The sequence below is a fragment of the Cricetulus griseus genome, assembly GCF_003668045.3.
Source record: "Cricetulus griseus strain 17A/GY chromosome 1 unlocalized genomic scaffold, alternate assembly CriGri-PICRH-1.0 chr1_0, whole genome shotgun sequence".
NCBI lineage: Eukaryota > Metazoa > Chordata > Mammalia > Rodentia > Cricetidae > Cricetulus > Cricetulus griseus.
The window spans coordinates 187,227,451-187,245,972 of NW_023276806.1; the positions used below are offsets into that span (position 1 = coordinate 187,227,451).

Consider the following 18,522-nt stretch of genomic DNA (forward strand, 5'->3'; position numbering starts at 1 on the left):
AGAATTCTAAATGAATTCTGAAGTTTTGCTCCCATGTTAATTCAATTATTTCCTCAAATGGTTTAGAAGTTAGCATAACTTTCTGTCAATGTTAAAAAGTATAGAACATAATTAACTTCCAGACTTCACTTGAAAGTTCTTGTAAACTATCAAAGCAAATTGCTATTACAAACTTAAAACTATATCATTCAGCCTATTTTTAAAAAGTAAAAACTAAAGCAAAGACATTTAGTAACCAAGTTTTCTTTTGAGACTAGATAATGGAATTGATGTAATGAAGTTATTTGTTGTTATTAAGACTTATAATACTTAATTATACTTAAGATATATCTGTTTTCATTAATTATACTTAAGATACTATCTGTTTTTGAGACAGGGTCTCACTATGTAGTCCTATATGGCTGGGAACTCACTATGTAGATCAGGTTGGCTTTGAACTCACAGAGATCCCCCTGCCTCTGGCTTTTGAATACTGAGATTAAAGCCAAGCATCACTACACCTGGCTTTAGATATTAGTTGTTAATTTTTAAAAATGTGAATTCTGAGACAGTGTTTCCCATAAACCCTTTAAGTTAAAAATTGACATTCTTCACAATTCCACACATATGGATTTTGATCATCTCACACCTTTACTCTCTTGTATCCTTTCCACTGAGTCCCTTCTTCTTCACTCTCCTCCTTTGCTTTGTTTTGTGTGTGATCTGCTGCATTTAACTAGGGTTGCTTGAATACGCATGGGCATGGATAGAGGTTATTTACTTGAGCAAGGGCAGTTACCGCTAACTCCACTGCTGCCCTTCACATTTTAAGAGATTCATATTTATGATATAAATATGCTTACTGATTAAAAAACAAAGTCAAAGTCATACCTTTATTGTAAGGTACTTATTGCTAAAGTTTTCAACTGTATTTAATTTAAGGAAGTATACAGATAATCAACATGCCAATTTAATGCTTAAAACCGGTAAGTAATCTTAGGGTGTGTTAACACTTAAGCTTTTGAATGTAGTACTTTGGGAAACGAGCTTTGTTCTTGTATATGGCAATGGATAAATTCAAGCTTTAATTTCTTTAGACTTATTATTTTACCTTATGTATATGAATGTTTTTGCCTCCATGCATGTATATGTACCATGCTCATGCCTGTTGGAATGCCTGGAATCAGAGTTATGAATGTTTTTAAGTCACCATACGAGTGCTGGGAATCAAAACCAGTTCCTCAGTAAGAACAAGAAGTGTCCTTAATTGCAGAGCAAACTCTCCATCCCCACACTTTTGCTTTGTTTTTAGACAGGACTACCATGCATCCCTGCTTGGCCTGGAACTCCCTGTATAGACTAGGCTGATTTTAAATTCACAGACATAAGCATCTGAGATTAGAGACACATGACACTGCATCCATACTCACCATTAGTAATGTATCCTAGAAATGAGCATTAAATATTAAAAAGATTCTTTTTGAATGACACAGACCCAAAGATCAGATATTACAAAGTCAGATTTTTGGTTTTTTTAAGTGTAGCATGATAGCTACCTAATCCACAACACACCATAATATTTCTAAAAGTTTATCTTCTCATTTTCTGGGAAGGATATTAATATATCAATGCTATTACCTTTTAGCCGGTGACTTAGAATTTGTTCCAGAACAGCTGCAAAATTATTAAATTCAGGAGAAGAATCATCAATTGTTTCAAAGCAAGAACGATCAATCAGGGTCTTCACAGAAAATCTATGGAAAATAAGATGATTGTTTGTTTTAGAGAGAGTAAATCCATTCACTTAAGTATGAAAAAAATGAGAAGGTATTTGGAAAAGAATCCTGAAAATTGTATTTATCCAACGTGCTCTGTAAGTTAAAAATTTTACAGAAAACAGGCTTCCACGTTACTGCTAAAGTCTGAATGCTGAATGCTCTCCAAGATCCTACACTGCTGATGAGGCCTAGGGCATTAGCATCAATGACAGCCTAGGTCTTCAAAAAGTAAGAAAGGCTCTTTTATTAGTATATTTGTAAAAGAGGCCCAAAAGAGCTTGACTACCTCTTCTGTTACAAAATGACAAAAAAGGCACCAAACAGAAGAATGGGCCCTATAGAGCACCAAGTCTCCTGGCACCTGGACAGTGGTGTCTCCAAAGCTGTGAACAATGAATTGTTTTATTTTTTAAAAATTACTCAGTGTGAGGGTAGTCTCTCAGGGAATGCTGAAATGGCTAAGATACCTTTTGCTTAAAGTAAGACTTTAGGGTAGTTTTCTGTCCTTGCATTACAGCTATTAAAATCAGAATCAAAATATGAAACAATTATAATTTAGTAATTCTTAATACTATAAAAACTTCTGAGTCAGGAGGTGGTGACTTATGCCTTTAATCCCAGCACTCAAGAGACAGAGACAGGCAGATTTCTGTGAGTTTGAGGCCAACCTGGTCTACAAAGTGAGTTCCAGGACAGCCAGGGCTACACAGAGAAACCTAGTCTCCAAAACAAAAAACAAAATGCTGACTTATAAATATTAGAATAAATTAAGTGTATCTACATAATTACTCTGTTTTACTTTCAGTATAGTATTCAATAAATTACATTAAATAATTTTTTCATTACAATCATTTATTTACTTAACTTGTGTCTGTGTATCTCTGGTTATATATGTTCATACAGGTAACACAGAGGATGACTTGAATGAGTCAGTTTTCTCATTCTACCATGAGGGTCCTGCGAATTAACTCAGGTTAATTAATTAACTAATTAATTAATTAATTGGAAGTTAGTGCCTATATCCTTCACTAAGCCATTTCATGGGTTTAAGTATTTAATACTTTATTATAAAACAGACATGTTAGATGGTTTTGTCTAACTGTCGATGAACAGAAATGTTCTGAGCAGTTCTGAAGAGTATCTTTATTGTCTAGGTACATGTGGTGGTTTGAATGCAATATACCCTAGTTTCAGGTATGTGAATAACTGGTCTCCAGTTGGTAGGGTTGTTTGAAAATTTTAAGAAGTGTATCCTTGTTGGAGGAAATATGCTACTGGAGGTGGCCTTTGAGAATTTAAAGACTCACACCAATTCAAGCTCTGAGCTCCCTGCAATTTGCAGTTTCTTAGCTTCCAGCTTGCCATGCCTCCACACAGCCATTATGGACTCAACCCTATGGAACCATAGGTACCAATAAACTTGTTCTTTTATAAGTTACCCCAGTCACGGTGTTTTAACATAACAACAGAAAAGTAACCAATGCAAATGAATTTTTAATTTACAATGGCCATGAATTTGAAAAATAACAAGGAATGGTATATGGGAGTGTTTGCAGAGAAGAAAGGGAAGGGGGAAATTCAGTAATTATATTATAATCTCAAAAAAATAAAATCATTAACAGAAAATGCCACTTACATTTTCATATTTAAAAAATTAAACAGAAAAATTTTCAGCAAAAGTAGTCCTCAGCATAGCTGAGATAGAAATCTGCAAAAATGACTGTGGGTCAACTTGACACATGATAGACTCATTTTGGAAGAGGGAGCCTCAATTGAGAAGATGCTCCTTACCAGACTGGACTGTGGGAAAAGCCCGTGAAGTCTTTACTTAATCAGTGATTGATGTGAGAGCAAAATACACTGTGGGTGACACCACGACTGGACTTGTGGTCCTGGGTGTTTTAAGAAAGCAGGCTGAGCAAGCCATACGGAGCAAGCCAGTAAGCAGCACTCCTTGGCCTGTCCATCAGCTCCTGCTTTCCAGGTTCCCACTTTGTTTGTGTTTCTGTCCTGACTTAAATTATGGACTGTGATGTGGAACTGTCAGCTGAGGTAACTCCCCAAGTTGTTTTGGTCATGCTGTTTTCTCATAACCCTAACTAAGAAAAAGCAGAAACCACACGAAATCATCTTAGTAGAAAAAATTACATTTTCCTTAATCTTTATAATTTTTTGTCAAGTTATTTAAAAAACTCTCTAGTTGACCAATTATAATATAGAAAATGAAAAAGTAGAATCACTTAGTATAGAATATTGTAACTTAAATTATTTGAAATACTGGGAATTAAAATTCTTTACTTTTTTACAAATCAAATCAAGAGCAGAATGAGTGGTGGTTCTTTGACTTCTTGTATAACCTTGACAAACTGCCATATTCCTTTCTGTATCTGAATCAACTCTCCACATTTTTTGATCAAGCTCTTTCTCTTGAATGTTATACAAATACTTCTAAACATATGCTATAGAGACTTAATGTAAAGAGTAGAATCATCTCTCCCACAAGTTACTTAGAGACTATTTTGTTCACTGTTTGGCTGCTAATCTCTTTTCTCTTCAGCAATAATGAAGTGGATTCACTTTCCATGGGCAGGGATACATGTGGTTTGTTGTGTTTGCCAATTGCAAAAGTGTCAGAAAGTGAGGTGGCAAAGCTGTCATTGGCATCTTTCGTGAGCAGCTATCAAAAAAGCTAGATCACACAATGATCACACCAGCTTTTCCCAAGTTAGTACCTCTACTCACCACAAACATCTAGCTGCAAACCAGATGACGGTCAGTTATCTTGCCGTTATTCAAACTGCTCCAATTGGTTGCAATTCCCCACCTTCTATCCCTTACTTCAATGCCATGAAACATAGGTCCAGTAAATTTAGTATGAAATAGTGGAAGATTATTTCACTAACAGGGATTATTTCACCGAGAAGCTGGATTAGAACTTACTTTGATCTTTGATAGTTGAATAAGCTTTCCCTATTACTCTCCTGGCATCAAGTACCTACATGAGCCACCTCATGAGTCACTCCCTCAGCCCAAGCCTGACACTATTAAAAAAGAATGTACAAATCAAAGATAAGAGTTTTTTTCTTCCACTATTTAATACTAAATTTACTGGATCCCATACAAGCAAAGTAACTATATTCTCCTTTGGAAAAAAATAATTTCCATCTTCAAATAACAAGAAAATGGCTGTCAGGGAATATGACAGAGGGGTTGAAGATGACTTGATGGGTAAAGTGCTTTCCACACAAGAATAGAGACCTGAGTTCAATCCCCAGTACCCATGTGAAGCCTGGGCATAGTCATACTGTATCCCAGTGCTAGGAGGCAAAGACAAGAAGACCTCTGGAGCTTGTTGGCCAGACGGTCTAACCAAACTGTTAATCACCAGGTTCAATGCAGAGCAATAGAAGAGACCCTTGACTTAACCCTCTGGTCTCCACATGCACATGCACGTCTGTGTACTGTATCCCTACACTCATGTGCACATACAACAGTGATAAGACACAAATATAATAAGAAACACTAGCATGATCCTGGAGATATCTGTTCAAATAGATAGTTTGTCTTTTCTATATTTAATACCAGACATTTTTTAAGAAGTCAAAAATTTGTTTTCCTTTTCAAGCAATAATGTAAGAATTCTCAGCCATTGTGTACTTATATTTTAATCTACCAAAAATATTGTGATGAGAAAAATGCTTCCATGTATCCTTTAAGCAGAAATACACAAACTATAATGCACATGTTAAATTCAACCATTTGCCTATTTCTGATTTTTAAAGATTTATTTTTAGTTTATGTATATGAATGTTTTGCCTTCATATATGGATATACAGTGCACATGCCCCTAGTACTTGAGAAGGCCAGAAGAGGACACCTTAGAACTGGAGTTACAGACACGTTAGCCATCATGTGGGTGCTGGAACTTAAACCCCTCTCTTCTCCAATAGCAACAACACTCTTTTTTAATTTTTTTTAAAATTTAAATTAGAAACAAGATTGTTTTACATGTCAATCCCCATTCCCTCTCCCTCCTCTCCTCCCCTGCTCCCCCCACTAACACCCTACCTATCCAATATAATTTCTGCTCCCAAGGGAGAGTGAGTCCTTCCATGGGGGCATTCCGAGTCTGTCATATCCTTTGCAAAAGGGCCTAGGCCCTCCCCAATGTGTCTAGGCTGAGGGAGTATCCCTCTATGTGGAATGGACTCCCAAAGTCTATTCCTATGCTAGGGATAAGTACTGATCTACTACAAGGGGCCCCATAGATTTCTGAAGCCTCCTCACTGACACCCACATTCATGGGGTCTGGATCAGTTCCATGCTGGTTTCCCAGCTAGAGCTCCCCCTTGTTCAAGTCAGCTGTTTCTGTGGGTTTCACCAGCGTGGCCTTGGCCCTTTTGCTCATCACTCCTCCTTCTCTGCAACTAAGTTGGATTCCAGTTCAGTTCAGTTTTTAGCGGGTATCTGCTTCTACTTCCATCAGCTGCTGAATGAAGGCTCTAGGATGGTATGTAAGGTTAGTCGTCAATCTTGTTATCAGGGGAGGGCATTTAAGGTACTCTTTCCACTGTTGCTTGAATAGTTAGTTGGTGTCATCCTTGTAGATCTCTGGACATTTCCCTAGTGCCTGATTTTGATTTAAAACTATACTGGTTCCCTCTTTGATGGTATCTCTTATTTAAGCATCAACACTCTTAACAACTGAGCCATCTCTCCAGCCTTCTGCCTCTGGTTTTTAAATAGCTTTTATTATAACACATAAATATTCTGACCATCTTTCCTCACATTGACATTTAGAATATTGTATTTCTCATCCTGGTTGCTGAAATTCTCATAAAGGTTCTGAATTGTCTTCTTTAGTCATCTGATTATGTAAATCTTTTGTTACTTGATTATTATACATGAGACTTTTGAGTTGTCAGGTTTTCATTTCTATGTATTTGGACTCAATTATTGAAGTGTTATGACCTATTAGAGTATTCGTGGTGCCTTCTGTTTTTATATTTCTTGTTTCTATGTGTCTATTTGGAAAGGTTTCTCTTCTGTGGTTCTGCTTAATGAGTATTCTTTTTTGAGACCTCAATTCTTAGTACCACTCAAAGTGAAGAAAACACACTACCAGTAACAGTCCTATACCTTCAAAGTGAACTCCGAATTGGAATACAATAAAACCTATACCACATGACCAACAACAACTAAAGAGACCATGAATTCCAGAGAGAGCAAAGATGAGGGAGGTTGGAGAAAGGAAAGGGAAGAGGGAAATGATGTAATTATAATTTCAAAAATAAAAATTTATCATTAAAAAGATCTGGTTAGGTAACTGGAGATATGGCTAAATAGGTAAGATCACTTATAGCTCAAGTATGAGAGCCTGAGCTTGGATACCAACACCTACATTAAAAGCTGGGCCTATGAAAGACAGAGACAGGAGTCTGGGGCTTGCTGGTAGCCAGTCAAATTCCAGGTTCAGTAGGACACCCTGTCACAAGGGAGTAAAGTAAAGAATGGTAGAGCAGAACATCTGCCATCTTTCTCTGCCCTCCGAGTGTACCTGACACATACACTACACACACACACACACACACACACACACACACACACACACACACACCACTCACACAATCTTTTTTATAAATTATTTTTTTAAGATTTATTTATTTATTATGTATACATCATTTTGCTTCCATGTATATCTGCACACCAGAAGAGGGCACCAGATCTCATAAGGGATGGTTGAGAGCCACCATGTGGTTGCTGGGAATTGAACTCAGGACCTCTGGAAGAGCAGTCGGTGCTCTTAACCTCTGAACCATCTCTCCAGCCCCTCACTCACACAATCTTTAAATTTATTATAGCCACTATGATACCAATAACCACAGAACAGTAAGAAAAGAATTTATACTATGAAGTTAAAAGTGGGAACTCATGGACCCCAGTCTGACAGCTGGGGAACCAACATAGGACCAAACTAGGCCCCCTGTACGTGGGTGTCAGTTAGGAGCACTGGGAAGTCTATGGGGCCTCTGGCAGTGGAACCAGGATGTATCCCTAGTACACGAACGGACTTTTGGTGCCCATTTCTCATGGTGGGATACTCTTAACCTAGATACACAGGGGAGGGCCTAGGCTCTGCTCCAAATGACTTGACAGATTTTTTGGTGATCCCTCATGGAAGTCCTCACCCTCCCTGGGGAGTAGATGGGGGGGGTGGTCGGTAGAGGGCATGGAAAGATGGGAGGGAGAGGGAACTTGGATTGATATTGATATGTAAAATAAAATTGTTTCTACTTTAAATAAAATTTATAAAATAACAAAATGTGCAGGGCAGTGGTGTCGCATGCCTATAATCCCAGCACTCAGGAGGCAGAGGCAGGCGGATCTCTGTGAGTTCGAGACTAGTCTGATCTACAAGAGCTAGTTCCAGGACAGCCTCCAAAGCCACAGAGAAACCCTGTCTCAAAAACCAAAAAATAAAAAATAAAAATATGATAAAATGCATAAAACATGGAATGGAAAAAAGTTAATAAATGTACAAGTATTAATAATAAAAGAATGAAGTCAAGGAAGAGTTATGAAAAGGAAAAAAGCATTAAATTAAAGAAAAGAAAAAAGAAAAGGAAAAGAATGAGGACAAGGAGCAAGAAATCAAAAAATAAAGAAAAAGTACATAAATTAAAGACTATTATGCATAAACTACTTTCAAACCTTTTGAAATTTTACGTATGAGTGTTTTGCCTGTACACATGCATGTGTGTCACATGCACGCCAGGTGCCCACAGAGGCCAGAGCGCGCTGTATCCCTGGCACTGGAGGTGCCTGCAGTTGTGAACTGTCATGTGGCTGCTGAAACTGAACCTAGATCCTCGGCAAGAGCAGTAAATCCCCTTAACCACTGAGCCGTCTTCCAGCTCCCATGAAAATATTTTTAAAAGATGGTATTAAAGTTTAACATATTTGAGCTGCTTCTTGTCTAATAGCAAAATTCATCTGATGGGGAGTTATAATTGGAATCGACTGCATTATCTCTCTGTGGCTCTGTGGTGGTTTGAATAGGAATAACCCCATAGGTTCACAGTTTTGAATGCCCCATGGACAAAGAGTGGGACTATTAGGAGGTGTGGCCTTGTTGGCATAGGTATGGCCTTGTTGAAACAAAGTGTATTACTGTGGGTAGGCTGTGAGGTTTCAAAGCCCAACCCTGTCCCAGCAGGTCCCAGCAGTCACTGTCCTCGTGCTACTTGCCACAAGCAGAACTCTCAGCTCCTTCTCCAGCACCATGTCTGCTTCCATGCCGTCACTCTTCCCACTGTGATGATAATGGACTAAACCTCTGAACCTATAAGCCAGCCCCAACTAAATTTTTTCCTTTATAAGAGTTGCCATGGTCATGGTGTCTCTTCTCAGCAAAACAAGACAGAAGTTGGTACCAGGGACTTGAGTATGGCACATGCTGTGACACGCATGACCATCTTGCCTGTAGGCAGAATGTGGACTTGGGGACTAAGAAAGCAACTTTAAGCAGGGCTTAATGGGACATACTAGTAGAAGCAGGAAGACAGTGGTATTGAGAACAATGTGGATTCTGATGGCTCAGCTCAAGAAGTTTTAGAGAGGAAAAATATTAATAAATGGCCTACAGACAGTTCTTGTGATATTTTCGTGAAGAATGTGGCTACTTTTTGCTCTTTCAAAAAAAAAAACTGCTTGAGGCTAAACTGGAGTTTTAGATTAATGGCAGTGGGAGAGAAGATTTCAAGACAATCTAGTATTGACTCTACCATGTGGCTATTAATGGTTACTCTTATGCGGAGGTAAAATGAAAAGGAACAAGCCAAACAAGGAAAATTACAAAATGTAGTTGGATGAGAAAATGAACACCAGGAAGAAAAGGAGCTAAGCCCAGTGCTCAAGGAGACACGAAGTTTAAAAAAAAAACTGACACTAAATGAAATAAAGTGAGTGGTGACCTAAGGTCAAGAGCTCTCCCAAATAAAGAATTAAAGAAAACTTTAGGAGTGGATGTAGTGGCACAGGCTTTAATACCAGCACTCAGATAGAAGCAGAAGCAGGTGGATCTGAGTTTAAGGTCAGCCTGGTCTACAGATCAAGTTTCAGGACAGCCAAGCTTACACAGCAAAGGAAACCCTCAAAACCAGGAAACTGGTGAAAATATATTTTGAACGAAGGGGCTATGTTCCAGCCCCAGCAAGCAGCAGAATTTCAGAGCTTTGGCCACATAGTTCTGGCTTTAGAGTCAAGGAGACAAGAAAGGGGTTACAGAATCCCCCTCCAAGAGGACTAAGAAATACCTCCAGGTATGTGTCAGGGATGCTCCTGAATGGAGGCTCAGAAGACGCCTATGTGTGAAACTGTGAAGATGAAATCTGGATTGCCTTAAAAACCCCAAGATGTTGGAGATGCCAGAGTCATAGGATACCTGCCAAGGAGAGTTCCTAGTAAGAAGTGGAACCATCCCAAGAGAAAACAGTGTGTTGCAGTAAACAAAGCTGAAAGGAGGTAGCGATCTGAAGAACATTCTGACATCAGACATGGAGATGCAGAGTTTGGCGTTGTCCCAGCTGTCTTTCAGTCTTGCTTTGGTCCAGTATTCCCCTATTTCCTCGCTATGCTGCTTTTCCTCCCTTTTGGAATGGTAATATATATCCTGGGCATTATATGTTGGATGTATATGATCTGCTTTTTCATTTTGATTTTGCAGGGGGTTACAGTTAAGAGCCTGCGTTGAGTCTCAGAAGAGACTTTGGATTTTAAACAGTGTTGAGACTGTGGTAGATTAAGGAGACTTTTGAAGTTGGACTGAATGCAGTTTTACATTGTGATATGGCTACAAGCCTGTGGGGGCCAGAGAGTAAACTATGGTGTTTTGAATAGGAATGGCCCACAGAGGCACATAGATCTCAATGTTTGATCATCAGCAAGTGGCACTGTTAGGAAGTGTGGTCTTGTTGGAGTAGGTGTGGCCTTACTGGAGGAAGTATGTCACTGAATTGGGTGGTAAGGTTTAAAAAGCTCAAGCCAGTCTCATTAGTTTCCCTCTTCCTGCTGCCTGTGGATCTAGCTGTAGAACTCGGCACGATGTCTGCCTATGTGCCACCATGCTTCCGGTCATGAGCATAATGGACTAAACCTCTGAATCTGTAAGCCAGCCCAAAATAAATGTTTTCCTTTATCAGAGTTGCCATGGTCATTCATGGTGTCTCTTCACAGCAACAGAACAATGACTAACAAAGGCCACCACACTAGGGAGTAAAGTATGCACATGAAGTGCTAGGTGTAACAGTAAAGGTATACTGTCTGAGTCTGGGCTGCAGGCACTTCAGAAGCTTCCTTTCTGGGCATTTCAGGAGCAGCTGGTAGCTCCAAAAAGCTTTGTAGCACATGGGTCAGGCAAGTTCCCATTCATCACATAGGTGTCCCCGGTTTGCACATCCAAGGGCAGCTAATGTCCAAGAAAATAGGAATATGGGGGAAGCAAACGGGTCAGTGAATTCTATGCTGGGTTAGAGTACCAGCGTTAATAGGGCATTCTTTGCTAGTGTAGTTGTCTGAATAAAAATGGTCCCCATAGACTTATAGGAAGTGGTGTTATTGGAGGTGTGGCTTTGTTGGAGGAGGGTGGGCTCTGAGGTTCCAGAAGCTCAGGCGAGGCCTAGTGACTCACTGTCTCTTCCTGTTGCCTGCCAATCTGGACACAGAATTCTCAGCTACCTCTCCACTACCATGTCTACCTGTGTTTCATCATGCTTCCTGCCATGATGATAATGTGTCAAACCTCTGAACTGTAAGCCAGTACCAATTACATCCTAACTAAGACAGCTAGACTCCACCCTGCAGCTGAGAGGAAATGGGATATTGGGCAATCCACTGGACATGGGCTTAGAGCTCACAATCCTTCCTCAAAGCAAACAGGTAGCAGGGAGACAGCTTTTGGAGGTACCAATCACTGGGCACAGGCTCAGAGCTCACAATCTCCACAGTAATCTATAGCACATTGTGCTCATCTTTGATATGGAGCCACTGACCACCTCGTCCTCCAGTCTGAACTCTCTGGTACTAAAACTGGTAAGAAGCAGGTGAAGATGCTATGAGGGAGAGATCCTTGTCTAAGCCTTCCCTTTTTCTAAAACTGCCTCTTACAACAGTCTCTCAACCAAATGCTGTGGCAGGGTGTCCAAGATTGCTGACTAAGGCAGCTGACCTGGGAACTCTTCTCAGGTCCCCAGAAAAGCTCATTCTCAAAATGGTGTGATGTTATAACACTCCAAGATAGACATATCAGCGTGATACCCTTCTCTAACCCTGGCCTCCACAGGAACCACTATCACACCAACCCCACTCACTCCTCTGCACACAGACACATACCCTGGATCTAAGACTTTTGAGAACTGGGCTTATCCTGAGACCAGAATTGGCACTGTCTATTTCCCCAGAGTTGTTCTGCTTTGCCCTCCTCCCCAAGTCAGGTGAGGTTATGGAGAAATTGTCCTGTTTCCTCTATGCTTTGTAGCTGCCCCTTCACTATCTTTTATTCCCAATGCCCGTTCTCTCTTTGCCACTCAGTATCTGCTTCCCCTTTACCACACTGCCTCTGGCTCACTCAAGCTCATGCACAAGCATCTATCTAGTCTGCCATCTTACCTGAAAACTAAGAAATGCATTTTCCTCTGACATTTTGTGGGGTTTGTAAAACATATTAATAATTTAAATCGTTTTAACATTCATTCCAAAAGAATGGAAAGTGAATATATACATGGGAAAGGCAAAATAACATGTAACTAACATTCTGGTAGAAACTAAAATAGTAGACAAAAGGAACTATAGAAGTACTGGTGTTTTATTCTAAACTAGTCTGATATGTGAAGGTAAAGGTTGTGGGCATCATGTTTAATCTTTTTAGGCAAAAAAGAAAGAAAGAAAAAGAAAAAAGCATTTGACAACATAGTACTCAGTAACCACTTAAGATGAAAAAATTCCCAGGAATCTAGAAATAGTAGTATGAGAGGGATAAGAGAGGTTAATGTGAGTATGCAGAATGACCAAAATACATTATACACATATTAAAATTGTAAAGTTTTTTAAACACCAAGAATTTTTTTCTTGGAAACTGATAAGTAGATCACAATTTAGCTGGCAAAGGGCTAATGGTAGGATGATCTTCAAATACAAAGCTACAAAACTTGATTATCACACAATAAGATATATTATAAAGCAACAGTTATTACAGAAACAGTATGATATTATTTCAGGGACAAACAGACTAATGAAATGATAGAAAGACCTCAGAAACAAAGGTAGAAAAGTCCTGTGGCCTAACTGAAGACAAAAGTAACACTTGAAAGTATTAAACAAAATATGATCTTTTCAGTAAGTGGTACTTATGTCAACTGATATTTTTTTTAAAAGAACAATATTTTATCCTGGTCCCTGTGGCATGAATTCTAATTGTCCTTAGTAACAAAAACTCAAGAGACAGATATTGGGGTTAAAGCTAAAGATCAGAGAAGCAAAACAGTTGGCTACTAGAGAGTTCTGACCTCTAGCACCATTCAGACCAAAGGGGCGATCCTGTCCTCAGACTCTATCTTCAGACTACGCTGCTCTCCACCAAACCTCAGACTGCACTGAGCTCCTGTCTCTTTCTGCCTTAAAGTCCTCTTTAGTGCTGGGATTAAGGCCTGGAGATCCCAAGTGCTGAGATCACCTATGTGTGATCTCTGTTTCTCTTTTAGACTGGATCAATTTCATGAAGCTCAGGGTGGCCTTGAATTAACAGACTCGTCTACCTCTGTCTCCTGAGCACTGGGTCTAAAGGTGTGTACCACCACTCCCTGGCCTCTACGTCTAACTAGTGTGGCTAGATTTGCACTCCGATTTTCAGGAAATCTGTATTTATTGGATCATAAACAAAATATCTCCACAGGTCTCCACACTTAATACCACAAATACAAATAATCTACAAATGGATTGTTGATATAAATGCCTAAAGCAAACTGGCAGAGCTTTAGAAGAGTGTGCCATCAAGAAAATGCTCTGTGATTGCTTAACTCTCAATCAACACTGAAATCATCAGTGCATAACTGGATAAGAGCCATAGAACCATATGGAACAATTTCATATTCTGCATACTCAGAAGCTCTATGAAGATATGGACTGACCCCAAAATGTTGATCAATGTTCTACTATACATACCATGATTAAAATAACCTTTGATATTCATCATACCAAGGTATGACCACTCTTACAAGGTATACTCAAGCAAGTAGTAACAAAGAATAGGTTACTGTGTTTAAAGGATATTGCTATCAATCTATTCAGTACGAGTTCACATATCTACATCTGAACTTCTACGAAGTTCAAGAACAAGACATTTCCTGTTGATTATCCAATATCTAAAATGCTAAGACGGCTAAAGTTCTCTCAGCTAACTTGTGCCTCTGGGGCACAAATCTAGGTATCCCCTTTCCTAGTTCACAACAACTTACAGTCTGAAAGCCAAGATGTGAAGTGTAAAGAAAAGGGATTTTTGGAAGCACGCTTTAAAGAAACAACAGCAAAGTCAACAGGAAGAAACAGTAGGTGACAAAAACAAAAAACTCTAAACCCAAGTCTTAGGGGGTCATTTAGCAAACCACACTAAGGTAGCCAGTGTCCAAGGACAGCCACTGCACAGTGCATGTATTCATAAACACAGACCCAGCATACGGTTACTGGTAGTTGTCACATTCTTCTCTAGAGAAGGTAGAGCAACTTCTTCTTTTCTTAAGCAATTTATCTAAAATGTCTCAACACTGTTTATTGTGTGTGAAATTATAAGCTTCATTATCTCACAGTAAGTGCTGACTGAAGCAGCACAGTTGAGGGAAGAATTTTAAGCTCAGAGTGGATATTAGTTACATACAAAATATGAGCTCTTTATTCCTTGACCACACTGAAGAAATGTGGTACTGTTCTAACTTGAAATAATACCGGTGTTCTGAAACAATACCTTGACCTATAGAAAAAGATGTTTCATCTTACTAAAGTCCTTTAATCATGAAATCATTATATGTCTCTATTCTGATTAATTTATTGTACACCTTGTCTTTTTTTTTTAATCCACAAGATGGAAAGTATGATTTTTTCCTATGAGAAGTTCCTTTTAACTACTGTCTCAGGGTTTCTATTGATGCAATGAAATACCATGACAAAAAAAGCAAGTTGGGGAGGAAAGGATTTATGTGGCTTATACTAATCTTTATTCATCATCAAAGGAAGTCAGGACAGGAACTCAAACAGGGCAGGAACCTAGAGGCAGGAGCTGATGCACAGGACATGAAGAGCTACTGCTTACCAGGAATGGCACCACCCACAGTGGGCTGGACCTTCCCCCATCAATCACTAAGAAAGTGTCTTACAGCTGGATCTTTTGGAGGCATTTTCTCAATTGAGGCTTCCTCCTCTTTGATGACCCTGGCTTGTGTCAAGTTGACATAAAACTAGCCAGTACAACTACTGACTTAAAAGTGTGACAAATATTGTTTTAAGATGTATAACCAAATTTTTTATTTAAATTAGAAACAAGCTTCATTTACATGTCAGTCTCAGTTACTTCTCCCTCCCCTCCTCCCCTGCCCTCCACTGACCCCCATCCCAATCCCTTTCTGCTCCCCAGGGAGGGTGAGGCCGTCCATGGGAGATCTTCAAAGTCTGTCATATCATCTGGAGAAGGGCCTAGACCCTCCTCAGTGTGTCTAGGCTAAGAGAGTATCCCTCTATGTGGAGAGGGCTCCCAAAGTCCATTATTATACTAGGGATAAATACTGATCCACTACCAGTGGTCCCATAGATTGTTCAGACCTCCAAACTGACCTCCTCATTCAGGGGTAAAATGTGTAATCAAATTTTTAAACGTGATTATTTTAGTATTTTATATAACATTATAAACTGAAAGGTGAGTTAGATTTTAATTGTGTTTTCCAATAGGACTAAGATGAAAGAAATATATGAGCTCTAAAAGACATAAGCTTGAGCTGTAGAGATGGCACAGTGGTTAAGAGAACCTGCTGCTCTTCCAGAGGATTCTAGTTTGATTCCCAGCACCCATGTGGGTTCCCAACCATCTGTACCTCTGGATCCAGAGCATATGACACATCTGGGGGCCTCAGTGGGCCCTACACACACACATGGTGCACAGACACACATGTAAGCAAACCACCCATACATAAAACACAACAGGAAAAAAATGACTAACACCTGAATTTGTATGGATGAAAAATGTAAGTTAAAAAAGCCCATAGGCAGGCCCAGCATGGTGCACATGGCTGAAATTCTAATGCTTAGGAGGCAGACATGTAGGCATCAGTAAGCCGGAGGCCAGCCTAACCTACATAGAAAGTTTCAGGCCAGTTAAGGCCACACAGCAAGGAAGAGGGAAAGGAGAAATGTTTGTGTGTGTGTGTGGGGGGGTGCCTTAATTTTCAAAGTTCCAAAATAATAAAGATTCTTTACATAAATAGAGTAACTAAAATATTTTTGAGTTGAGTGTGGAAAATTTAGAGTTCTCAAATGACCTACTTTCTCTGCAGTACAATCTATGGAAAAATATGCTAAACACTTTATTTGCTGAAATAAGTACTACACAATCATTTTAGTATGCAAAACATAAATTTTTCTCTAACAAACTGAATTACATACACGCACACACACACACACACACACACACACACACACACACACACACAATCATAATGAACCAAAATTCAATTAATCTCTTTTCCTGACTACCATATATTACCAAACAGCCTAATTCCAAAATCCAAAACAGTAACAGTGTTGAACTCAGTTACATTTCCACTGGATCAACTCCTTCCAATTTCCAATGTCAAATCATCCTCAATTCTTTAAAGAAAAAATAATTTTAATCTGTTAAAGATAAAACTATCTACCTAGTTTATTTTTCTATGTACCTAACTTAGAAATTTGCCCCAATTTAAAACAATCTAATAAAGCCTATCTGTCCCAAAGGTTGTATTCTACACAGCATAAATAATAAATATAGTCCATATTATTTTGCCACTTATAATGCAAACTGTGAGTGAAGGTCTTCCTGATAGATGAGCACTGATTAAACCCAACTTGTTAAAAGTTGCTTAGATATTGAATACAAACTCTTACTACATATACCTGCAATCTGCTTAAGACGCTAGACAAGCTTTTACAAAAGGGGAAAAATAAATACGGCATAGATTGCAGAGGGAAATGCTTCAACATTTACCTGAAAATCAGAGACTTATCACTGGTTGATGATTAAACAGTATGATGGAACAAAGTAATTTTAACAGAGCTTATTGGCTGACTGGTTCCTAAGAAATGGATGCCTAGAATTTTACAAGACTTAAAGAAGATATATCAGCTTAATCCAAAGTCGGTTCTCTCTGAATTCTAGAATTCTAGGTAGTGGTTATTTTGTTTCGCTATTTCCCAGGGGAAGGAATTCATTGACAGTCAGCAAGCCAGATTTAAGGCAGGGCAGATCTTCGCATAAAGGACTGACGAGGGCTCTTCCTAGGGACTATGTCTTCCACAGTGCCCCCACCCCACCCCACCCCCGCGCCCCAAGCATCTCTGGCATTGTGGCTGAGGCGACTTCAACACCGGGACACGGAGGATATGCTCGCAACGAAAGGAGTGACAACCTAGGCCAACAAGAAACCCGCAGAGCGCGCTCGGGCTGGCCGCCGCTGCTGCTCCGCCCTCTTCCACTCAGACACTAGATGGACAGCCCGGTGCAAACAGATCCGCCCCGGGCAGCCTCCCTCCAAGGCGGTGCAGAGCCAGTGGTGGTCCCGGCCTCGCGGAGCGCAGCCGCCGCCGGCGCCGCCCCAGGGCCCGGCTCGCCCGCGGACACTCCGGGCGCGGCGAGGACAGAGGCCGCGGGCGGGCAGCTGCGGGGCCCCGGGACCTCCCTCCCTCCCTCCGTCCCTCCCCGGCCGGCCCACCTGCACACGGTGATCAGGTTCCTCCTCTCCACCGCAGCATTGCGGGAGCTGAGGCTCTTCTTGCCGGCGCCGCCGCCGCAGCGGCTCCCGCCCAGGCCCCCCAGGCTCCGGGAGGCCATGGCGGGCTCCCCTCCGCGCCCCCTTTGTCTGAGGCGGTCCCGCAAGCCTCGCACCCCTCCGTCCCGCGCGGCCTGCCCTCGGTATGCCGTCCCCGGCCCGTGCAGGAGGGCCCGGGGAAGGAGCCGCGAGGGAGGCTGGCGGGGTGCGGAAGGCAACGGGGCACCTGCGCCCGGGACCCAGCTTCCACACGCGCGAGCACGCACGCACGCACACACACACACAGACACGCACTCAGACAGACACACACGCTCGCACGCATGCACGCATGCACGCACGAGCCACCTCCGCCCTCCCTCGCTCACTCGCTCGCTGGCGCGCCGCCGCCGCCTCCGTGCACCGGAGCAGCGCGTGCGGGTTGGGAGACAGGGTCCCCGGGGGCGCAGCACCAGCGCGCGGGCGAGCCTTCCAGCTCCGCCCCCCTCCGCCCCTCGCACCTATGGGAACAAAGCCGCGCTGGACACCGCCAATGACGGGAGGCGGGGGGCGGGACCCGGGCGGGCGCCTTTAAAGGCGCTCCCTCAAGCCCCGCCCCGGCGCGTGGGCCGCTGTCAGACCACGGAGCCGGCTGGTGCGGCTGCGGCGTGCACGCGGCGAAGCAGCCGGCGGTCCGGCAGGGATTGTGGGAAGCCGGCTTCTGCTCG

General features: G+C 41.3%; 1 protein-coding gene across 2 annotated transcripts in view; it reads right to left on the minus strand.

Annotated features, from left to right (window-relative positions):
- The window catches only part of Rundc3b (RUN domain containing 3B), a 135,437-nt gene extending 117,182 nt beyond the window's left edge, over window positions 1-18,255 (minus strand). For both annotated transcript variants that reach the window (XM_027391546.2, XM_027391545.2), the window contains exons 1-2: window positions 17,762-18,255; window positions 1,618-1,733 (exon numbers count right to left, since the gene is read on the minus strand). In XM_027391546.2, the coding sequence (XP_027247347.1) occupies window positions 1,618-1,733; window positions 17,762-17,880 (235 nt within the window). In that variant the 5' untranslated portion in view covers window positions 17,881-18,255. The remainder of the gene's footprint in view (window positions 1-1,617; window positions 1,734-17,761) is intronic.
- Window positions 18,256-18,522: the final 267 nt, after the last annotated feature.